Here is a 25,766-nt window from a genome sequence, read left to right as displayed (position 1 = left end):
AAAAGAGCAAACACAAAAAGACCATAGAAAGTACCACCATATAAGAAATGAGGATGAAGGGAGTCACAAGGAAAGCTTGGTAAAGTTACCACAAACCATAAGCAGGAATAGCTTTAAAATAAGGATATATGGTGATTTTCTTTATAAAAAAAAAAAAAAGAGTAGTTATACCTGCAGTGGACTGATACCCCATACCCTGCCTCATATCCTGAGTCCCCTGGGATAGGCTTCCCCTGGGAAGGGCCTTTATCCTGTACATGTATACGTTTTTGAGCATGCTAAAACCCCCAAAAGGCCCAAAATGGTGGGGAAAAAATTTCTTAGGAACACACTATGACGACATAGGGCTGATGTCATAGTGCTTGGGCCCTAAAAAAAACAATCCTTTGAAGAACAAGAGGGCCCTTGCCCATTTATGACATCAGCACTATTAAATCAGCATTATCAGACCAATGTAAAGATGTCATAGTCCTGGCGTCATCGTGCTGATGTCGTAGTGCTTGGGCCTTAATAATTGATTATAGTGATGAAATATTCGTTCCTTGCTTCTTGCCAACTCTGCACAGTATAAATTGACTTAATCTATTTCATATTAGTTTTTAATAACCTTAAGGTGTCAATAATTCTGCTTCTGACTATGTGTTACAGTATATACCCATCTTTAAATAAAAATCAAAAATGTAAAAAAGTCTTGGAAAAAGTCTTGAAATTTTACAAATTTGAATTTCCAAGTATTTCAATGAGTGCCCTAGAAAGGCATTAGAAAACACCTAGAAATGTGTTTAAAGTAATTATTTATGATTTCTTTTCTGACACATTCTGACCATGAAGTTAACAGTTCAGCGTTATTGTTTCAGCTTTGATAATTTTTATTTAAAGTTTTTGTCTTTGCTTAATGCAGGCCAAAAGTCTTGAACATTTTAAAACAGCCAGGCAGTGTACATAAATATGCAGCTTAGCTATACACATACTGCTACCTAACAGCTTTTAAGAAAAGCCGGCCAGCTGATTTTATTAAGAAAATAGGACATTATGAATGAATTTAGACATGGACATGCAAATTCTGAACAGGAATGGCTTGGCAAACAAAACTCTACATTTCTAACAATGTATGAAAACCACGTTTTCACTGATTAGGTAAGAAAAAAAAACTGACTTACTTACACCACTATGCACATTAGTTCGACTTATTTAAATACCCAAATTACACACAGTATGTGTGTAATTCCATTTCTGAAAAACATACAAATAAAAATAAAAATAAATGTTCGTAAATAACCATGCCACTGTGAAAGCACTGATATCATGTTCATGTGGTGTTTAGTATTTTAACAACACATTGACCACCTTAGGCACGTTTCCATCCAGTTTCTGTAAATGTCTGAGGATCAAAAGAGTTCTAAAACTCTCTTGAACAACTACTGAAAGGTACTACTAAACTTTTTTTTAGCTAAAACAGCAACATGGTTAGGAATGACACTGCATTCACACTGGCAGCAAGTTTTAAGCATTGCACAGCTCTAGTTGCTCTAAGTAGTTGCTAATGTTTTTTAGTTTTTTTTTTAGTTTTAATGTGCTATGACTTCTCTGGCTTGTACAGGATGGCAGTACAAACTACTTAAGTAGCCACATTATCTTTGCTTTGGATTTGCATTTAACCATAATTCTTTACTGAACTTTATCACAAGAATCACCTTACTCACTTTGCATTGCAGTTACATCACCTGTCACAGAACCATCGACTCTTTAAATTAATGACTTCTGGCTGCTTTGTCATGTTGCCTCACTGCCAGTGCGAATGCAGGGTTAAGATTAGGTTAAGAGTTTTAAACCAGTAGCAGTAAAGCAGGCTCAATTTTTTATCTTTTAATTATTTTTGCAGCCTATAATTAAGGCACAATATTTTTAACACCATTTTTGGAAACAAGAGCATTATGGAAATGTGATCTGATCCCATCCCATCTGATATAAAACAAGCTTGTTGGACAGATACTGTTTTTTAAGACATTTTGTAAGAAAATCAGACATCATGAAGTTCTTGGTCGACGTGAAATTACCTAAAACACATTATTGAAACAAATGGTCAGGAGTTGGTTACTGTGAAGGAAACGTGCTTAAAGTTCCTGGGTATCTAAAAAGGTTACTGCAGTGTAACTGAGTCTCGCTATGGCTCATTATTGTTTGACTGGTTGATGCTGAGCTGTGCGAATGAGTTTGTTGGAAGTTCGTCTGGACTTTCAAGCTCCGGAGGCTCACTCTCAGGCAATGCAGGAGGTTCACTGTCTGAACCTGAGTAATACTGCGCCTCTGTTGTAGGAGGGGGTACTTCAAGATCCTCATTATCAGTTGGGGATGTTGGTTGTCCTTCAGTCCTGCCTCCTTCCTCCTCCAGCTCAGAATCAGAATCCAGACTATGCTCCAAGGACCCCAGTGTACCTGTGGAGCCTTCTAATAGAAAACATGAAAAAAGGGGAGAAATACCTCAGTAAATGAACAATGAGGATTTGCTACAATGTAAAATTAATTTGTCCTAAAATACCCTACCAAGGCCCTCGTTGATCTTGTCTGCCTCAGTTCCACCATGTTCTTCTGTGCGTTCTGCTTCATCATCATTTGTACCCGAGTCCTCCCCATCAATACTGCTCTGCTCCACAAAAACAACAAAGTTGAAGTGTGATTTAATAGATCATCAGTGTTGCTTTTATGTGGGTCTTATTTTAGAGACGAAGAACAAAACATCTGCTAAAGACCTATGTGCCTGTTTTTAATATTAAAGCACAATAAAAACACTTGTGAAATTCCCAGAGCAGATTTCGTCCACTTATGAACAGGGTTTGTTGTACACACCTGCTGCAGTGGTGGAGAGAGGACTGTACTGACATCGCCTGCGCGATTGGACGAAGAAGGGAAGACGATGGGGTAAAACACAATGAGTGTTTCTACAATGCGAGCCTGATAGGGGTAATCCACCAGAGAAGACAGGGACACTGTTGCCCCCGTGGGCCGTGGCCGCATTAGCGAGGGCCCAAACACAATACCCAGGTTACTGGGGCTCATCTTATTATCCTCTTCCAGTTCAGCAATCCTACAAAGTGCATAATATATGGCAGTATAATTACTATTTTACATTTTTTAAGGGAAAAAAAATAACATTCACTTTTGTCCCAAAAAATGCTGTATGAGCTTTAAATGTTATGCCTAGAATACAAAAGATGTTTAGGTACAGTAATAACTACAGACACAAAAAAAAAATTTAAACCTAATTTTTTTTATTTCCAATGTTAAGTTCTTCCATATCAACCAATAGTTATTAGACTGTATTTTAGTTGCATCACCCGGGAGCCCTTAAAGATTATTACTGAAAATTTGAGTTTTTGCAATAAGACCCTGCAGCACATTTTATAGTGATTAAAATGCCACAAATTAAGACAGTATATCTAAAGACCGTTAGCTACATTGCAGTATGTTCACAGGACAGAAGCTAAATCTTTTCCAGAAATCTATCTAAGCTGGTTACCTGCGAAGATGGCGTGTTATGTACCGCAGTGTAGTCATGTTTGCTTTGGGCAGCTCAGTGAGGAGCTCCTTTAATTTGTCCACCAGTTTCAGGAGTTCAGGGTCTGTCTCTGGACCCAGATCAACCAGATCAGGCCCCTTCCCAGCCTCGGCCCCCTCAGGTCCCACCAGGGTCAGGCTTTCCTTCGCAAGTCCCATCAGACTGTTATACAGGCGGAAAAGCATTATGGGTTCTGGGAGCTGCATAGGAGTAAAAAATATAACAAATGAAAAAAAAAAAATCACTGTTTATATTTCCTGTGTTATACGAAACAGAACAATTGCAATTATTTTAAACAATCCATATTAAATTATTGAAGATCCTATGTTCTTAGCCCAAAATAAGACACATTTTGTAAACATGGCGATATACAGTATGAGTAGTATTTTGATCCTTTTTACATATACATATACATTGATCTGTACATGAAAACATCCACAGTAAAATAATTAAAACTTAATTTTTTTTAAACAAATAAATTTTCAGGCCATTATTGGAAAGCAGGATGAATATTATAAGCTTAAATGAGTTCATCCTTATTTGGGTTTAACAGTGTAATAAAAATAAAATCCACCTGTCTCAGGTAGAGCTTGAGCACGTTGCTGATGTCATGTGGAGAGGACTGTGACAGCTCTACGAGCTCTTTGCCGTTTTCAAAGGCCTGGCACAATTTCTCCACCCTTGTTTTCACCCCGTTCACCCGGTAGATTCCCTGAATTAGGAAAAAAAACACAAGCATTTTATGTGCTTGAATTTAGGTAAAATGTGACATTACATAAAAATCTTAGAGAGTCCAAAATCTTTAAAATTAGCAGAAAACATATTTAAACTATATCAAAACCTCAATCACTGGCTTTTAGTCTCACCTTCATCCTCAATGCTCTCCTCTCAATCTCACATGTACACTTTTTGATGATGAACGGAATTCCATCTGAGCTGGTGCCAGACACTTGGGAAAATTCCTGACCAAAGAGCTGGAGGCGGCCCTGTAGTTTCTTATGTCCACACTGGATGGCCAGAGTCTCCAAACAGCGTTTATGGCAAGCCAGGAAACACTGCAACATGTCGAAAAACAAATGCAAGTCACAACTAATTTGTGTGCTTTACTAACGCTAAAATGCTGCTAAAATTTATCATCTACAGTACGTTAAATTTATGTTGCACTTAAATATTTAGACAGGTAAAGCCATGCATAACTGGCCAAAAGGTTTGTTTGTATGGAACTCCAAAGTGTTTAAAATTAAATAAGTAAATAGGACATGATGAAATAAATAACTCTATGAATAAATAAGACACAAATGTAATATGAGAATGATATCGTAAAATAATGGAACACATTTTGAAAAAAAGCTTATTATTGTGAAAATATATTGCTCATATATTGTCTGTCAATCAAGAGCGATAGGGTGGAGCCAGCTGTAAAAAGTCACATTATGAAATAAATAGGCCATCGGGAAAAACAGAATTTTGAAATGAAGACTCACATTTTGGAATAAAAACAGTTGGAATTAAATAAAATGCCTCTGCTATAATCTCTGTTACCGGGAAAAATAATGACCATAAAATATTATTTCATAATAATAAGTAAATTTATATAGCAGCATGCAAAATACTGTATTTCACAATAATAAGCTTTTTTTAAAGTATGTTTTATTATTTCACAATATCATTCTCATATTACATATCTGTGTATTCATCTGTGTATTCATAGAGTTATTTATTTTATCATGTCCTATTTATTAATTTAATTTTGAACACTTTGGAATTCCATATGTTTAAACTAAAAAAAAAAAAAAGACTACCTGGGACTACCTGCTCAGCTTACAACACTGTACTCACCTCCTCACACTCCGCTCCTTGGAAGTACACATAGCTGTCACATTGCCGGCATTTTGCTGGAGAGCGTAGTTTGCGCAGGCGGTGAGTTTGCGCAGCTTTGGATAGGCCCACATTTCTAAACGGTCCAGTCGGCACCACAATTTCAGGCTCGATGCCATTAATGTCTAAAAGGAAAGATAGAGGAGAGTGATATCACTGTTTAAAATGACGGTACATACTATGCATACAACTTATGCTAAACATAATGCAGTAGGTGAACAAGATTATGAAAATACATCATAGATCCAGAGGCTGGCCCTGAACCCAATAAAACCTGTACCTAAACCTAGGGTTAGGTTTAGGAGGAGGGTGAACCATATAAACCAGAAAATAGTTGATTGAGCTTGGATGATTCTGCCAAGAAGAATGGAAGAAACTTCCAAAAGAAATGTGTGTCAAGCTTGTAGATACATTCACAACCAGACTTTAGGCTGTGATTGCTGCCAAAGATTCTATAACCAAATACCAAGTTATGGGTGTGAACAAACCACTCCACCTGTTTCCAGTTTCTAATGTGAAGTTTTGTGTGTAGAATGATGAAAAGAACAGATTTGAATCCATTTTAAGGTGAGTGTGAAACAAAACAAAAAATGTGGAAAACCTGAAAAAAACTGAAATATTTACTTCGAAACTGTAAATATTGAATTTCTCTGCAAATTTCTCGTTAGTTGTGATTCACTAATGCATGACTGGGCGGTTCTCCATCACCATGCATTAGTGTTTATGTAAACCCTACAGTTCTACAGCTCTTTCATCTCATGCTGTAGAATCTGTATTCCCTCAATGTTATCCCCTTTCTTTTGTTAAACACAGAACAGCAATGACACAAATAATCAATTTGAATTAATCAAAGAGTTTCAATTTAAAATAAGTGTAATGTTTTGCAGTTGTTATGTTATTTAGACTTACTGGAAGGTTCAAAGTTTGCCATGGCCCCATCTTTTTCATCTGCATCCTCATTCGATGACATGGTTCCTGTGGATGATGTTCGGGCTATTTTACTGATGTCACCTACAACGTGATAATGAAAGCATGAACAGTCTTAGTACAGCACAAAAACGGTAAAACTACTAAATATTTTCAATATTACACTAAATGAAAAGCAGCAGTGTGGTGTAAGTATTTTTTTCTTCCAGATTTTCCAATTTTGTTGTATACAATTCCTCCCCGTCATTAGGGGGCATTCATATTAAGGCTACTACTACCAGTCAGTCGGGGGGGCCGAAGGCTATCACATTCATTTGAACCACATGACGCCAGCCGACCGCATCTTTTCCAACTGCTCGTTTATGAACCGTTGGGGGAGGCACTATCCGCTCCTTTCGCTTGCGTGAGCTCACAGACGCCCCTGATCGGCTGTATAGCCGGGATTAATGAAAGGGCACTATATGCCTTCCATCCCATCTTGCTGAGAGCGCTCGGCCAATCAACTCTCTCTAGGCCCTCGGCTGTGACAGTCTACAGCATCACCCGGGAATCAAACCAGCAATCTCTGGATGATAGGGCGAGCAACTTGAGACCTTAAAACCTTAAACCAGTGTGTACCTGCACTGTGTGTGGGGGAGCCAAGATCATTTCCTCCGACCACGCTGTCTGTGTCACTCACTGTGGAGCCCCACGATTTGTGAGTCATGTGACCTCGTGCTGAAGGAGTGACAAAAATAACAGATTATACATCCTGTGCATAAGACATCAGTAAGTCAAATCTCAAATCACAGTCTTTATTTATTTTCAGTTCATCATATATGTTCCCAGTATCTAGTGTTTTATACACACACCACCAGCAAGAAGTTTGCACACACCTTCTAATTCAATGATGGAATGGTCCTTATGAGAACCAGTCTCATGCACTTGACAACACTATTATAAAAGAACTATTCTAGAACAGTTAACCTTTATGTCTATAAATAACAACTGTTGTTTTTTGTTGTTGTTACATAATTACTATATTACCATATTAAATAATTGCCATATGTGTTGTATTTATAGTAGTGAAAAAACAAATCCAGTATTTATCTAGAATATAAAAAAATAAATCCAATCTTGTGTCCAAACTTTTGACTGGCACTGTAATCCACCGTCTCCCGCTTGAAAATACGTACAGCTTCAAAAATCAGCTCTTTTTAAACCTCATTGTCGAGACGAACCAGAACGACAACAAAAAAAAAACAGTTTAAACAATGTCTGTATATACCTTTTCTCTGATCCTCTTTCTGAGCAGGATCGGCTGATTCTCCAGCCGTGACTGTCCCTTCAGTATTGCTTGGTGCATCTTGGTTGGAGCTGTCACTGCGCACTCTGGCTGCCTGCCTACATACAAAACCAAACATATATTTAAGTTTACTGAACCAGTTAATTTGATAGAGCTATCAAAATACTATGCACCAAACTGAATTTTGCTCATAAATAATACTGCGAGCAAGCAGTTCCCAGTTTTAATTCTGCAGTAATTGCTACAGTTCATCACCACCTGAGTTCACATAAAAAACTCAAGAATGCTTTAACCTTTTACAAAAAACATGTTTTTTGTTTTGCTTTACTGCTGAAACCCTGTGTGTGACACGCACTGGCTGCTGGAGGCGCTGTAGGGCTCGAAGGTGTAATGGACCTCGGGCTCCTCACTCATCTGCAGTTCTTTGACGTGGGTGGCATACTGCTGTCCTGGATCATACAGCTTACTGCTCTCACACAGCGTCTGGTAGTGCACAGGCAGCGCTACTGTCTGCATGTGCATGGTCTGGAAGTAGGAAATAGTGGCCTGGGAAGAAAAAGGGAGACCAAATTACAAGAATGCAGCAGTATACTGATTTCCTATCTGATGAAAGAACCCAGGCATTTTACACTACTTTAGGCCGCCGATAAATATTAGCAATAAAAGTAATCATTTTTAGCCATTACTATAGTGAACTTAATGGATTTGGGATTTGGTGGACCACCGCTGCCGTTATTTGTTTGGACGAGATTGTTGTGGATCTTTTTTTTTCGAAGATTTTTTAACCGGATTATCTTTGACTGGACATATTCCCCGGAGTTCTCACCCTCCGTCATCGGCCTCTCGGACTTCATTAACCCTGGTAAGACCAAACAATACTCCTCCAACACACATACAATAAACACGGACTTCGGGCATTTTCCACTCTCTCGCACACATACCGTTTATTATATATAGTTTGTAAATATTGTTTATATCTTTGTTTGGCTGTGGTGCATCTTTTTCATTTGCTTTATTTAGTTTTGTACAATACACGTTTGCTTTATCTACTTGTTTGTGTTTGTCCTTTTTGTTTTTTTTTGGTATGTACACACATACAATAAACACGGACTTCGGACATTTTCCACTCACTCGCGTTCATGCACACATACAGTTTATTATATGTAGTTTGTAAATATTGTTTATATCTTTGTTTGGTTGTGGTGCACCTTATTCGTTTACTTTATTTAGTTTTGTTTGCTTTCTCTACTTTTGCTCACCGGCCTTTAATGCAACACCGACACAAAGATAAAAGCCTTTTCGATTTTTGTAGCCACAGTTATTAAAATTAGCTTTTACACAGTAAAACCGACGCCATCTTTTCTATGTATTGACGGGTCTCCAAAGCTGTCGTTTAGTTATGGTCATGGGCGTTTCTTTTTCCGACACACACTGTAGCGGTTGACCAATCATAAATCACTGCGCCATCTGATCAATCACAGCAGTGAGGGCTCACGAAAAGGAGGGGTTTAGACAGACTGAATCTTCGAACTGCTTCACACGAGTCATTTACGAATCATTTAAAAATGGGGTAAAATGAAATCTATTTTTGGAGAAAACTAAAGTTTTTTTTTGACCTTGCATACATGTAAACCTGGTTTAAGAGACTCATTAAGCAATATTAGCAACCTTCAAAATGGCATAATTGGGGCACTTTAATTATTTTTGTTCAAAATTGCCCCTGCTGTATATCCCCAGGTGCACTGTGGATATTCTTTACTGTCTCAACCACTTATTTCAGACATTAGACTGTATTTTGGAATTGCATGATTATACAGGGTATTTGGTTATTCAGATTTGGCAATCTAACAAAAACACTATAGATAGCCGGCCAGTACATACAGTATGTTTTATCTGTTATGTTTTACCTGTTAGAGATTTAGGCGAAAATTATATTAAATCTCCTACACCTTATTATACATGGTAATTATTTGACATTTGTTAGCTTAATTGGTAGATGGCTTTAGAAATGGTTGACTTTTTTTATATAATATATATAATTTTAATGATACTAATTATTACAATCTGGCCTAGTGACCACCACACAAACCCCACTTATGGACACTCACAGAGCGAAGGGTCTGGTCACTCTGCTTGATGACCTCTTGTATCTGTCTCAGAACTGTGACTTTTGTGTGCTCCAGCTCCTGCTGCTGCTGTGTGGCGTCCGCAACACACACACGGTACGTAGCCTCTGCTTCCTCAGCCTGACATGACATACCATCAGACAAAGTGATTTACTAAAGGATATTAACAAGTGATATACGGACGTATCGATTGATGTTAACTACAATTACCAAGTCATTGTTTCATGCAGTAAATTGACACTAAGTCAAATTAATGTGTGTTGTAAACAGGCCAGACCTTATTGCGAGCCTCTTCCTCTAGCCGCTTTTTCTTATCCACTGCTTTGGCCGTAGAGGAGCTGCCCTCCTCCTCTGCCCTGCTAGCTGCCGTCTTGGCCTTCTCATATTCTTCATAGCGAGCGATGAAGACCTGCTTAGCCCGCCGCAAATTAGCCTCAGACTCCAACTGCGAAAGTGTGATATCATTTTAAAGTACAGTTGTAAATGCTCATAAAGTTGTTGTGAAGATTTTTTTTTGTTATAATTGCTTATCGCAGCAATAAAATCAGACAGACATCAGAAAATGCCAGATCCAGGTTTACTCTTACTAAGAAAGTAAAAGAAAAGAAAGCAAATCAGAAATGCCCCCCAGCCATACATATGTGCCCTTATTTTCGTAAAGAAGTGTCAAAGTTGAAATGGTTTATTAGAACATACTGGTAATAACAGCAGATAATTGTGAGTATTGGTGTCCACACTAAAAATACAAAGCAAATGAATCTGAGCTCTCTCTGAAAGTACTGGAACATAGTTTTAGATTAAATGATGAATATGACATGAATAATACATGATAGATCAAAATTTAAGCAAAAATTTCGAGCTGCATTCTAAGTTTAAGTTATGGTCTGGTGATTACCCTGGTCAGTTTAAAATCTTCCACTTTTATATATACTATTACAGTTTTCACAATATTTCCGTCATCATTCACTTTTGTTTTTCCAAGCCTGACTTGTTCGATACCAGGTTGTTTTTTAAGAAATTCAAAACTGTTATTAACTACACCCAATGTTTAGGGACTATAGCAGAGTGTGAAAACAGCTAAAAGATCATCATGGTCTCTCTACCCATCATCAACATCTCATACACCATTAACTGCCTCCACAAAACCACAGGAATTGCAGACCTTCCCTCCCCATCTATCGTTTGGACTTTTCATTCTCGTACAATCTATCAGAGGGTAAAGGAGCATCCATGCCACCACAGTATACTCTGCAACAGTTTATTTACTGAGGCAGTCAGATTACTCAACACCAACCAGCCTGTAGTGCTAACCTTGGCCATGATACCATGACACACCAGCACTTTTCCACTTTTCCAGACCTGTGTAATTATTACCATGAGTTTTTATGATTCTGTTTATTTGTTGTCATGCACTCAACTTACACTTTCATGTATTTACACTTACTTATTCATGTATATTATTATATGCTGCACCATGGTCCTGCAGAAACCACACACATTTTATCCAGATGTATACAAGCTAAAAAAAAAACCTTGACTTGATGTGACCTGCAATAGATCTGATCTAATTTTCCTCTTTTCTTAGCTTTAAAATGGCTTCTCTCATAGTCATCTTGCTTGTCTTCATGCGGGTTTATCCTTTTTACCATCAAATGCAGTCTTCACAGCTAAAAACTGCCCTTAAACCAAAAGTAGATATTCAAAGATATTAATTGTGCAAACAATCAATGTAACAGGGCTCACCTAGGAAACAATAAACACCTGCAATATTCCTAACCACTTGAGATACACAAAATGTTTCATGTTCTATGCAAGGTGTGATGACCTGTACAGTATGTTCTGACACCTTTCCTATCATACTGTTGCATGACATTTTACAGCAGTTTGTTAGGCTGAAAACAGGCTAGTCTTTACTGTGCTAATAAGCCTTGGGCACCCATGACCTTGTTGCCGGATCACAGTTTGTCTTTCCTTGGAGAACTTTTGGTAGGCCCTGATGACTACATACCAGAGACACCTCACAAGACCTGCAGATGCTCTGACCCAGGCGTCTAGCCATGACAACTTGGCCCTGTTTAAAGTCACATAGATCTTTATGCTTGCCTCTTTTTCCTGCTTCCTAAACAACAACTTCTAAAAATGATTGGTCACTTGATGTTCATTAAAACCAACGCCTTGACATTTGACACTGTAATAAATTTTCTTAATTTTGACTGTCAGCAGTTTTAATCTCATAGCTGATCTGTGTATATATTATGTGCGGACCAGAATTTTTTTTTATATTTCAAACCAAGAAAATAAATGTTAATTATTTAATATTAAAGCAAATTTGTGATTTTGACCAACTGCTTTGTACAAAAGCTCAGATATACAGTATGCCTAACTTATTCAGATGACACGCCAACGGAATTCATTCATTAAAGCATCAGGTTTACATAATCAGATCATCTGTGGTACTTATAATGGCAGTATAATAATAAAATAATACAAGCAGCTCTCACCAGCTTTCTTCGGGCTTTGAGCCACTGTTCCTTTAGATCTTTTCGTTTCTTTTCATGCTCTTGTTTACGCTGCAACAGAGGCTATAAACAGAACAGTGTAAACAATACTCAAAGTCAGAAACAATATGCACAGATCTCAATACATTTGCTTACATACATTAAAATCAAGATTTACTAAAGATTGTTGTTTGTATAGAATGGTCATAAAAAATTGACAATAAATATTATTGAAATGCTATAGAAATTTTAAATGCCATTTTTATAGACTGCATATAAAGAGATGGTACAGAGAATGACTTAATAAAGAGACAAGGGTGCCATGATGCTACTGGATGTGTTTTCTTGCTGAAACTGCTTCTGTGTCTGGGGTGGGTATGTGGGTTTTGCCAGGCAGCCGCTCTCCTCTCAGTATTGTGGAATGTACTGACCTATATTCAAGCATGCTGGCTACCAACATTTAGTGTACACAAATTTTTTTGGGGGGGTAAAAAAAAAATAGACAATTCCTCCCCGTCGCTAGGGGGCTCCCACATTAAGTCTACTACTACCACTCAGTCAGGAGGGCGAAGACTATCCCGTGTTTCCTTAGAACCGCGTGACGTCAGCCGACCGCATCTTTTCAAACTGCTTGCTCACACACCGTTAGGGGCGGAGTAACACACTCGGAGGAAAGCACTAGCCGCTCCTTCCGCGTGCGCGAGCTCACAGACGCCCCTGATTGGCTGTAGAGCCGTGATATGCCGTAATGTGAGAGCGCAAGTACCTCTCATCCCTCCCCCTGAGAGAGCTCGGCCAATCAGCTCTCTCTGTGCCTCCGGCTGTGAGAGGAAAACAGCATCACCCCGAGTTCGAACCAGCGATCTCCGGATGATAGGGTGAGCGCTTTACCACTGCACCACTCAGAGGCCTAGTGTACACTAATTAATGTTGTTAATAAATCCTGCATTTAAACCTCTGGTCATACACAATACTACATATTCACACAAGTACTTAATATTAAATGGCACTAAAGATTTGCTCTGTGGTTTATTTTATTGTCATTCAGAGCCAATACTGAAAAATTATAATATATATTGCAAATTATATGTTTTTTTTGCATTATTTTTTGCTTTTTATAAAAAGCACAGGTAAATCTCTGAGCTGTGTACCTGTATGAAGGTCTGGCATTGCAGGGTGTTTGCAGAGATCTGTATTGCTGTACTTTGCTCAAGGTCCTGCTCCAGTGCCAGAGAGTATATGGAATAGAAAGGCATGTGTGGCTAAGGAGGGATAAAGAAAAGTAATAAGTAATAAGTTTATTATATAAAATAAAATTATATATATATAATTTTATTATTTAAAATTATAGCAGAATTCAATATAGTTGAAAAGCTGTTACATTTTTAATTGTGATCGGTCAGAAGGTTCAGCTTTTATAACACTTATAGGATGTAAAAAGTTGTTTATTAAAAACTTATTCACAACCATCACACTCTGCTGAGAGACAAGAGTAAAAACATTTCGGCATACGTTGTTAAGGAAAAATTATAACCATGAAACCTATTTGTCTGAGGATGAATCACACCACACATGCTAAGTTTTATTACTTACTATATATAAAGAGTCTAACCTACCTGTGTGATTGTTTGTTTGCATGTCTGATACAGCCTTTGCAGGCCTTTGGAAAACTCCACCTCTGAAATAAAAAAAAAATTTAATATGCATAGCAGTCATAAGCTACATGATATAAAAAAAAACAGACTTAGTAAACCAAGCAACCACTCTTACCAAAAGAGATGCGCTTCTCCACGTAGCCAATAAGGTCCTTCATGTACCTGGAGATAGTCTTAGCATACGCCAGGGCGGAGTCAACTCCACCCTCACTCCGCTGCAGAAGGATGTCCACCTCCTCAGCTCTCATTGCTGCACACACAAACACACACACACACACACACACACACACACACACACACACACACACAAAATGTACCATTTTAGCTTAAACAAATCACAAAAAAAAAAAAGAAAATTTGAAATCGAACTGAAGTGAGAATGATACCTAATTCAGAGGAGTCGTGTGAAGTCTCTACACCAGAGATTCTGTACAGGTTCTCCATAGACTGATGACACAAACAGAATTACAGTCATGCTTTTCATTTCCCTCACACATTCCAGCTTAGGTTTTTGCCTTACTTCATCTTGCTCAGTGCTACATATGAGGCAGTCTGGGCTAAGCCCCTGTCTCATACTGTACCCTTCAGGGTTGATTCGGTGACACTTCAATCAGCAGGGAGTGAAGAGTCTGCCTTCGAAATGTGCACACACGGATATGATCACACAGACCTACCTTACTTTTCTCTGTGGGAAGGACTGATAAAAGAGTGCTGCTGTCAACCTCCCCCATTAACAGCTCTGAGACACTGAGTAAAAAAAAAACACAAGAAGAGAAGAGAAAATAAATTCATACACTGCTCTGTGTGTTACATCCATCACTGGCAGCACTTGCACTTCTGTAAGGCCATCAAAACACCACCCATTTTTATATCAGTAATCTGGCAATAACGAATAAGATCAACATGTTTGTCTCTATTATTACTGTAATAATTATGTAATTAACCTAAAACATAATAATAATAATAATAATAATAATAATAATAATAGATATAAAATGGGAATAATGTAAACTAAAAAATGTACACTAATCAGCATATTAACCATCACAATAAGAAGAAAGTTATCAAATTAAAATGGTGATGTCTGTGTTTCCGACTTGTAAACAATTGGTTAAGGCTGTGGGTTACTATGGAAAGGTCGGGGGTTTGAGCCCCAGGACTGTAAAATTGTCACTATAGGTGAAAAAATTTATTCACTTGGTGACAAGTAATTGAATTATCATCATGAATCCATGGACGAACGTTGTCGAGAGTGGAGGTGGTGTAATGATGCGGTAAATATTTTCTTGGCACACTCTGGGTCTGTTAATACCAATATATTATCACTTGAATGCCACAGCATCTCTGCATATTGCCTGCTGGGCATGTAGACAATTCTAATGGCTGCTTCCAGCATGAATTTATTTTAAACAATGAGAGACAAATCTGCATGAATTGTGTGATCCAAGCATGGACCAGAATCTCAATGAAATGCTTCCAACATCTTGTGGAATCCATGCCATGTAGAATATGGTGCTCCTAATAAAGTGCATGGAGATTCTTGAATACTTTTGCTGTGCAGGTAGACCTAAATATTTTGACTATTTTTAAATGCAAAAATAAATTAAATACAAATTTGTGTTATATAGTTAAATAAACAATAAATTTTAATAATTGATGTAATAATGTTAAAATAATGATGAAGGAGAGATTTACAGCACATTTATAAGCACGCAAAGATAAAAATCAAACATCTGAGTTTTTTCTTTTTGGGTTGTGGGCCAGTTGCTGAGAAACAGAAGCCACGACTCCACTTCCTGTTATGCCACTTGAGTTACAACCTGTATCAGTGTAGTCATTACACTTTACTCAAACACAGTCAAGTATTAAAATGCTTTTATTGCCATTTTCACACCACAGGTACACTGTTCTGACTCAGATGTGTGCTGCCAAACTGAAAAAAACGAATAATTTTGAAGTCCCCTTAATATGATTTAGGCGTTAGATAAAATCTGAAAGTCGTGTCAAAAAGCTCACTTACTTGTTGCTGAAAGCTACTGCAATGGTCTCAATGGCTTTCTCAAAGTCTTTTTTGTCATTTTCATTGCAGACTTCATAATGAAAGCCTGAAATCAAACCAATACGTTAGAGGCTTTATTAAAATGTAAAAAATAAATCTTGTTCCTTAGTATTTTTAATGTTTAAATAATGGACAGTATAAATTTATGTTTTTTTTTCTCTTATCGATCTTGATTTTGCCTGTACAGAGCACCTAAATCTAGCTGAAAAACACAGCGTGCATCCATAAGCACTGAAAATATGTTAGTTATATTAATCATATTTCGCTGGCTCAGAAGCTAAATATCCAAAGTAGCATCTGACCTTTGACCTGGGAGATGAGCTTGCCAGCAGCAGTGAGAGTCTCCACCGTGTTGAGAAGTGGGTACATGTTGATGATTTGGCGCAGGATTCGCAGCACCTCACCCAGACACTCATGGGCCAGCGGGCGGCGATTCTCTTGTTTGTCTGGAAAAACACAAATGAGAACAGCTTTTACATCAGACAGATGAACACAGTGACTGCAGATCACAGCAACACTGGTGAGTTTCTACTATGAAAACCCTGATTAGTCAGAGATCAGCAGCGTACACTTTACATCAAATATTTAAGTGTGTGGCTTGTTGTTTTGACCATCTACGTAAAAAAAGGACAGAATAAAACAAAATATGAGGTTGTAAATTGAAGATCGAGCTCTTAGGCTGTAGATTCGATAGAGAAACTAAAATACAGGCATGAGTCCAAGTGTATTGAACGCAGAAAAAGAGCAGTTAAAGTCAGATTGCCAAACGGAAGCTAGAGATGAACAATACAAAAACAAAAGTGACACCACAAATTAAACACAAATTTAACATAATCTATCTGCCAATCTATCAGGCACTAGGAAGACAACTGAAACTGATCTGGATGCATTTCATAATTATTAATGAAAATCAAAGCAAAGCAGTCTAAAAACTGCTCTTTGTAAAAATATTAAAAGAAAGAATTACACCATCTTCTAAGTACACAAACAACCTGATAAAACAATTTGTGGGTTTAAAAAAATATCAATTATAAATAGCATGAGTAAACACGGTTTCAAAAGGTGCTATGAATTGTGTACAGTATGTAAAGTATTGTACTGTAAAAATGTATTTGTACACGTAGAACAATGAAGCCTGTCTCACAGCACTTCAATTTTGAGTGCTGAGTACCGAAACTCAACAGTTTTCTTTTTCCTTCCTGGCCAGGGTCAACACTGGGGTCACTGCAATTCATGGCACTTTCCACTAATTTGTTGTGACCAAGTTCACTTAAACTACTCTGCACACAGGTTGGCTGCCCTCACACATTCTGTTAAACATGCTGTCTTGACACTTCTAGCAACAACTTAACAAGTACCAAAAATATGTATTCGTACTTGGCCTGGAAAATGCTACTGCTGCAAATTTTAAAAGGTCTTTGTTTGAATTATCTTCATACTGTATGTCGACCTGATACAGGACACATGTCCAAGAACTGTCACAGGACCACATGGGACATAAGAGTAAGTAGGGGGAGCCACGCTACACAAGATCTTACCCACTTTTAAGTGTGCTGCAACACCTCTAAAAGCCACTTCCTCCTCTCTACACAAAGCAACAGAGCATACTTCCCCTGATCTGTCAAAACAACACAGCTACTGAACCAAAAACAGTCATGTATGTAAGTTAAAAGGGAGTTAAAGAAGGCAGCACAACATTCGCAAGTACAGCTCTAAAATACATAAATAAGTAGTGCACAACTTGGAAATTGTCTGATTAGTTTTAAAAAATCTAAATACCTATGAACATGTAAATTTATTTTATTATTATAATTTTTTAAAAGCAACAACAATTTCGAAATGTTGTTTGGTTTTCAGCATGAACCATGCAAGAAAGCCTTCCTGGGGAGAATGCAGGTGTGATTATATAGACAGTGTGATTTTGCCAGAAAGAGCACGATGGTTAGAGCATGAAAGTAGAGTTTCCTGTTGAATGTGGTTTGCCACAGAAACTGTGCTGAGAGCAACAAGCGGAAGCTCAAGGTGCCTTCGGACTAAAGACCCGCCTACATTTTTCTCTCTTCCATCAGTCATTGGGGGGGGAGTGGCCTACAGGACACTCTGGAACAAAAAATCCTCTTGTGTTACATGCGCAAATAGTGTTACATGTGGAGTGATTATTAGCCACCATTTTGTCCACCTTCCACCATTTTGTTCCGACTTTTTTAGGAATAATCTCTAAATATGACTAAATAATGTGATGTGATGATGTATAGGTGACAGCTTATTTCATGACAGACTAGCAATTAAGATCAGTATAAACTGACACCAAACATGATACTCCTATAAGCATCATCCTGTAAGTGGGGGCAATTAGCTTGCTTTTTATAGACCACCAGCTATATTAGCTACTTAAAAGTGTAAGAATACACTGTCTTAGCAATGCCACTGTATGTAAGTTAGCTGGCAGGCTCAAGAATAGCTGGTTTTATTATCCAATACCAGGTGTTAAGGTAATGATGGGGTTATGAAAAATATTCAGCTAGGGCTAATTTTAATTAAACATTACTAAATTTTATTTAATTGTAAATTCTTAATATTATATTAAGGTGAACACATTATTACAACTGATTTTTACACTGGCCCATAAAGCCAACACTAACGATATCAACTAAACAGTATGTTACATGTTAATTACACCGCAAAACAAAAAGCTTTGATTACAATGTGTATTGTGGTGGCTAATTTATGTGTGAAAATGATCCCCAGAACCACTGTTTCTTATTTTCAATCCTGTAATAAATCCCGTCTCAGAAGGAAAAAATGCACTGATGGGTTATAATCTGGTCATTCAGTGCATTCATGTCATCAGCTGACAAAAATTTATTGCTACATAACATTGCTGAGTCTAGACTTGACCGACTAAAGCAACTCCAGATCATAATCCTGCCAGAGTCTTGTACAGTTGCCAAAATGCACGATGGGTGCATGGCTTTATGTGTTTCTCTTCTTACCCTGCCATGCCAATTACTTTTGGATCTAAATCTAAACTCATCAGACCACATTACCTTTTTCCAAAGTCCAATCTCCCTAACAAACACAGCTGTTTAGTCCCAATCCTGTGAGTTGTGCATATGGAAATGCTCTTAATATTACTGTTTTATTAAACATACCTGTGATTTTTACTGTCTATAGTTTTTTGTTAATGATGCAACTTGACCAAGTGTTTAAGTGATCTCCAGTTATGATCAATCAGGATTTTTTCAGCAAAAACAGTTCAGAACTGTTCAGAAATATTCTTCCAGGTTTTAATAATACATTGGACAGTTCTTAATTCACTTCAACTATTTTTTATCAATCAATACAAATCAATCTTCTCAGTTGTTTTCTTTGCTTGATGCAAACCATTATTTTTTTGCCCAGGCAGTGTAAATACTATATATGTAATAAGCATATTTTAGGCTTACCAATACATACTGTACACCAAACGCACTCAATATTATAGCAAAACCAGAGACAATTACAATGAAACAACAGGTTAGTAAATCTGTGAAATGACTGGCATACTTATTGCACCTCCTAATGTCACTCTGGTTTTGTTGTCTGCTCCGGGTGACTGCATGTGCTACAATTCTCACATGCATAAATACAGAAGCATATTATCTATGTGACAGTTGCATCTTGTAAATAAAGGAATTATCACTGTAATGGACAATTATGATAAGAAAACCCACATTCTTTCCTGTCCAAACTATATAAAAAAGAGAATTACCGTTAAAAGAACTGTACTACAAAAAACTGTCCTCGTTAAAAACAGTGATGCTCCATGTCTATTTCTAAGCTGACACATTTGCCCAAAGATAATAGACTTAATCCAAATATGCTATTAACAAACTTTAAGAAACATTTTTAATCTAAATTACAAAGACAGAAAATTTAAAATCCTCTGTCTCATTTTACTAGATACCCATTGGTTCTTTGTAGCTCCCACAAAAATACCAATGACCCTGTATGATTATTAGAAAGATTACGTGCTGTATGTAGACAAAGACAAAAAAATGTTGACAGTTACACTATGAGAACCACATCCTGTTTCCCCACCCACTTCATTTACATACAGGACATCTTGTCTTACCTTCCAGAACCACATCTTTGAGTTTCTCCACAGCCTCGGCGAAGTGAGCCACAGCACGCAGCAGTGGGGGAATGTCCTCCACCTCGATAGCTGCTGGCATGTCCACAGACTCTGTCTGAGGGCTATGGGCAATAGCTGCCCGGCCTTGGCCCTTACTGAACACCCAGGACTGGAGTGGCGAGCCTGCGGCGCTGGCATTGCGACTCAGAGCTGTAGGCCTCTTCAGGGTGCCTCCAGGTGACGGGCAGCCCACCAGTTTGCCATGAGTGGCAGACGGAGTGCCTGGGCAGCTCTGGCCTTCCAAGGCTGGTGGACAAAGACTTGCAGGGGTAGAGGAAGATGCAGATGAAGAGGATAAACTAGCATCCGAGCCATCTTTCCGAGGCTGCTCTTGAAGAATAGACAGCTAGGTCAAACGGAAACGAGAAGAAAAAAGAAAAGAATTAAAAATGTGGAGAAAACAAGAAAATAATGTACCCAAAAATGGTTTTAAGGAACTGGTGATAATGTGGTCTTAAAACATTTGGGCAAATAGCAGAAGACGGGTGTTGGTAAACAGACCTTATTTCACAAGAACCCATTGAGCAACACTGTCGCCTGCTTTCCTGTCACACCCTAAATCTGGAGTTAAAATGCTCAAAACACACAAGTCCTACGTAGCTACCGCAGAAACACCAATGACTAAATGCAGTGCAATTTTCTAATAAACCATCTTGCAAAATTCTGCACAGCACTTTATAGGTATAAATATGCAACAGTAAAAGGAAATTCATTGGCACTTTGTGTATGCCAGAGTTTTATAATAATACTTAATAAAAAGTAGAATTTCGATTTTAGGTTTTTAACTGAACATGTAGTTTACAGTCCAGGATAAAAATGTGAAAAACAAGCTTACCACAGTGCAGAAAGTACTGAAGGTTTTTATAAAGTTGATTATTGTAAAAGCCCTGTGCTGGTATAAGAAACCTGAGGGAATCTCACCTACCTGTTTCAGCCACACATTGGCTTTATTGGGCAACAGATCCAATTTCGTTTTGCTGTCTGCTTTCTTGATTCTCTGTCCCGTTGAATACGGACTGTAGCTAGCTTTAGACCCTGTTCCCCTTTTTAACATCTTCAATAATTTATTTTACAGGATGGAATAATAAAAGCTTACAAACGAAAAAGGGGCCATCTCGTCAAGTTCATCCAATGTAAATCCACTCTGCTAACTTACAGGCAAACAAATGTAAAATTACTATTAAAACTAACAAATAAAACTGAAGCAACAGAAAAACACGTAATTAATTAAATGAATAAATATTTAAAATGACACTTTAAAGATTATATTTAAAGGTTTCGAGGGGAAAAATTGAACGCTTCATAGTGCTAAGCTAACAGGCTAAATTCATTTCTCGTCGACGACAAAACGCCGTTAAGTAAAATATTTCATTTCTAAAACTAAGAAAAATTAACAAGTTTTTTTAAAAAGCAAACTTTAAAAACATTACGGTTATATTTAAAACAACAAGGACGGATTTTAAAAAATTAATAAATAAGTACCGACGATCCCACCCACACACACTGTACCGAAATGTCGGAAACGTTAGCTACATCCCAAAGTGCATACTACCGTACTAGGTAGTGTGCACCAATATTACGCACCCCATGGTAACCATGGTGACGCACTACTTGAGCGTACTGATTAGTAGGCTTGTGTGCGGTTGAGTGACAGGAGAGGAAAATGTGTGACTTACTGTTGACGAGCTTTGAGGCGACGAGTTTCCGGTCCGGCTCTTCTTTGACACGGAGTGTGTTTTTATCAGCTCTCTTCTCTTTTTGGAGAACATGTTTTCATTCTGTGCCGGCCTTGTCCTTCACTTCTTTTTCCCCCCAGCCCACCCCCTCAGTCCCCCATGTCACAGCTGTGGAACCTGTTAATGATGCTGCTCCATCCGAGCCTGGCCGTGCACTGCCTCAGTGTGGTGCTGCGCTTATCACACGCGCACTTTCCTGCTACTCTACATCACAGCTACACATCCGCTCTCAACTTTTTTTTTTTTCTTTCTCTTTGTGCAGACAACTGGAGCACGGTTGCCAGATTGAGCGACAGACGGTTTAAATATGCCTGTAAACCTCAGGCTTCCACACGATTAGATGTTGAACGAACAGATATTTGACAATATCACTTAATCTGACTGAAATAACATGATTTGCCTGAAAGTTGAACAGAATCGGCCAGTTTACAAATGATGATGATTATGATGTGAAGAAGTGACTGTTGTTTAAAAAGTGAAATGAAAGATCCTTTTCCAATAATGAGCAAGTTGTAGTCAAGTAACATTAACAATAATAAGTTTGTTGTTGACTTTATTCATTTTAACCATTATGTTTTAAATTGATGCATCAGTCCGGGTGTTACAGCCTTACAAATCAGTGTAGAGGAAAATGAAACACCAGTGCGATATTAAAGTTGATACTCAATCTTCTTACACCACAGCAATTTGCAAACAAATCCTATTTTAAAATATGGATTATGAGCAAGGCGGCACAGTGGTGAAGTGGTTAGCACTGTGGCCTCACACCTCCAGGGTCAAAGGTTCGATTCTCGCCTCCGGTCTGTCTGAGTGGAGTTTGCAAGTTCTCCCTGTACTTGCTGGGTTTCCTCCCATAGTCATGCAGAAATGATCTAATTGACATTCCCAAATCGCTCATAGTGTGTGTGATTGTCACTTTGTCCAGGCTGTACCCTGCCCCATGCCCAAAATCTCCTAAGATAGGCTTCAGCGCCCCACTCGACCCTGTAAGACTATAAGCGGTAGAGAACACAAATTATTGTTATGTTATAATAATGGTGACATCTGTTTTTTTTAACATTACAAAAAAAAACATTTACAGTATCTTTCTTAAATATCAATGCTTTTTAAAATCAGATTACTATTAGCCCTAGGTAAAAAAAAAAAAAAAAAGATGCTCTGCCATGCATATCCATCTGAATAAGTTGTTTCCATAGAAATGAAGAAGTATTATTACAAGCACATAAATCATAACGTGATTTTTCTGTCAGAGCTACAGTTATAGAAAATTAACCCTAAACACCTTGTTGCCAGACAAATGGTAGACACTAACCATGCTGTAGTATACAGTAGCTAAAATAACACTATCTCACAAATAAACTGTGAGGTCATAAACACAAACATGCACATGAATTTACAAGATTAAATTAACCTAATTTATTGGGATTTCTGATCCATATGTCGTCATTTCATTAGACACTACCTATACTACAGCAATGATGAAGTTTTTGATTTAGATAGGTCAAAAGGTGTTGATTCTGTAACAGTAACTTTAACGGCAGTTTTGGTTGCAAGACAAATCACTAGTTTGAAAAATGCTGTATGTTGCATTTTTCATACAGCTTATTTACAGAGTACCATCTAAATACAATATAAGCCTAATAATCAAATGATAAATCACTTTTAACAATGCTAATTGTCACAAAGCAGCCTTACAGTATCAAAAAAAAGAAAATGAGTTCAAAAAGTGTGAGGAAATGTGTATAAATTATAATGATCTGTTTGTCCCTGATGAGCAAGCTGAGGCGAAGGAAAAACTCCCCGAGATGGCAATAGGGAGGAACTTTGAGAGAAACGAGACTCAACAGGGAACCCATCCTCATTTGGGTGATAACAGACAGCAGGAATTGATCTGCTGTCATACTGTGAGTATGAATAGCTAGAATGCGTTCAACTTCATGACTAGCTCGTTCAAAATCAGGTTTTTATTGTAGATTGTTTGACGCGATTTTCTTGTCATACATTTCCGTGCAGCAAAGCGCGTAAAACCTCCTGAAGCCCAGCTTCACTGGACTGGAACTCTATGGGCAGCACAGAAGAGTTTTTTTCACTGCAGAAAAGCTGAACGGTAATTGAAAAAATGCACCAAAATCGTCACTTACAGGGAAGCTCAGCGTCTCTGGGAGTGAATGAAGCAGTGGGCGGGCCAGGGCGCTGGGCTGCTGCATGATGATTGGAGGCGCTGTTTAAAGGGCGAAACCCCTTTTTTGATTGACAGCATGTATTAGTATACATCAGTGCTACAGACATTCGAGTTTAATCCCATGCGGATTTGCAGGTGAAGTGGTACGAAGAACTGCTGCACTCTGTATTGTTTGCTGGTGATATAAACCAATTTGGTTGTACAAATCATTCTTTAAATAATAAAAAAACTAATTATAGCGTTCTTGCCTTTTCTCCTTGTTTCAGCATTGTAAAGTTAGTTCATTCATATAATTAAAGTAGCTCGTGAAAGGGAAAACTAGCCAGCTAGCAAGCTGTGCATAATGTCAGATGCAGGCGGTGCTAATATTGTTGACCTGCTTTTGGCAAAACCATTTAGTAGTCTTCCTTACGAGGAAAGACTCAGATTTAAACGGCACAGCAGGGCAGACCAATGCCCAAGATTGATTTGGTGCAAAAAACAGGAAAAAATAACAGGTCTTTTCAGCTCTCCTGGTACAGTATGACCAGTATAGGGTGAACTGGCTGACTGGAAGTGCTGGGACAGAAAATGTACTGTTGGCCATGCCTTTTGGCGAAACCTTCTCAGGGAATGGGATGTGTTTGGTCGAACGTGGGTTTTGAGGATCTGGGTAACTTTGACAGGGCATACAAAAGGCATAAAAAGTGCAAAGAACATAATAAATTTTATGATGAAGGCCTAATATGAGCCTTCCCTGTTTCAAAAGCTAGCAGCCGCCACTGATCCAAACATACCAATTTACCATTAAACTCTACATCTATGAGTCCCCAAATCTGCACCTTTATCTAATATTAATCCATCCACAGAAGGCTTGACTTAAACAGTGAGACTGTGTCTTAGTCCGAAAACATTTTAATGAAATTCATGCTTTTTAGGAAAAAGCTCTGCCACTGCTGTAGTTTTCTGTACAAGGTACTGACAAGCAGCCTGCACCATATGATTAAAGTGGACATGGTGGATCATATAACAGTTACTCTTACTCAGGTACTGTGGTACAGGAAGATTTTGTGCTTTAAAGGTCAGTACAAGTATTTTAAAATCACTGCAAAATGTCCCTGGGAGTCAGTGCAGTGAGAAGAAGAGGGGTGATTGGCTCATATCTTTATAACCAGTTTTTTATGCATTATTTAATGACAATATATTCCTTATCTTGACAATATTTCTAAGATAAAAAAAATGCAATCCTAGTAAAATCTACATGAACTTTAAACAAAGGCCTGGAATCAATAATCGCCCCAAGGTCTTTTACCACTGCACATGATGAAACAAAGGCCATCAAAAGTTATTGTGTGAGAAGATATTTGCATGTGATCCGAATACCAGTATGTCTGTCTCGTCACAATTAAGCAGAAGTAAATTAATCCAGTGTCTAATGTTCTTCATGCATTACTCAACTTAATTAAGCTGGTGTCTCTCTTCTGGCTATCCTGACGCACACAAATGTATCTTCAGCAAAAAATAGAAACTAATACCAGGCTTAAGAATTATGTTTACCAGAGAAAGCCTGCAGAGAGAAAATATTAGTGGGCCCAAAACCGAACCCTGTGTAACAAAGATGTACATGCACAGTAGAATAATCACCATTTACAGTACATTTACAAACTAATAATAATCAGTCAAGTAAGACCTGAGTCAGGAGAAGACATGA

General features: G+C 37.9%; 1 protein-coding gene across 2 annotated transcripts; it reads right to left on the bottom strand.

Moving 5' to 3' along the window:
• Positions 1 to 777: 777 nt before the first annotated feature.
• Positions 778 to 22,006, bottom strand: arhgap45b (Rho GTPase activating protein 45b). Of its 2 annotated transcripts, none has more exons than XM_053513093.1 (23): positions 21,835 to 22,006; positions 20,099 to 20,504; positions 16,287 to 16,430; positions 15,946 to 16,030; positions 14,600 to 14,672; positions 14,312 to 14,372; positions 14,041 to 14,175; positions 13,887 to 13,948; positions 13,422 to 13,532; positions 12,274 to 12,354; positions 10,050 to 10,217; positions 9,755 to 9,892; positions 8,002 to 8,192; positions 7,629 to 7,744; positions 6,980 to 7,078; positions 6,344 to 6,445; positions 5,396 to 5,559; positions 4,423 to 4,611; positions 4,131 to 4,268; positions 3,518 to 3,756; positions 2,848 to 3,085; positions 2,545 to 2,644; positions 778 to 2,448 (listed from the first exon to the last, which is right to left on the bottom strand). In XM_053513093.1, the coding sequence occupies exons 1-23, from the start codon at positions 21,925 to 21,927 to the stop codon at positions 2,165 to 2,167; spliced, it is 3,417 nt and encodes a 1,138-aa protein (XP_053369068.1). In that variant the 5' UTR covers positions 21,928 to 22,006; the 3' UTR covers positions 778 to 2,164. The 2 variants fall into 2 exon arrangements, with proteins under 2 accessions (XP_053369068.1, XP_053369067.1); XM_053513092.1 differs by lacking the exon at positions 21,835 to 22,006 and adding an exon at positions 21,084 to 21,696.
• Positions 22,007 to 25,766: the final 3,760 nt, after the last annotated feature.

Source organism: Clarias gariepinus, chromosome 15 (assembly GCF_024256425.1).
Source record: "Clarias gariepinus isolate MV-2021 ecotype Netherlands chromosome 15, CGAR_prim_01v2, whole genome shotgun sequence".
Classification (NCBI taxonomy): Eukaryota; Metazoa; Chordata; class Actinopteri; order Siluriformes; family Clariidae; genus Clarias; species Clarias gariepinus.
The sequence above is the reverse complement of the archived record's forward strand: the minus strand, read 5'-3'. Positions and strand labels throughout refer to the sequence as shown.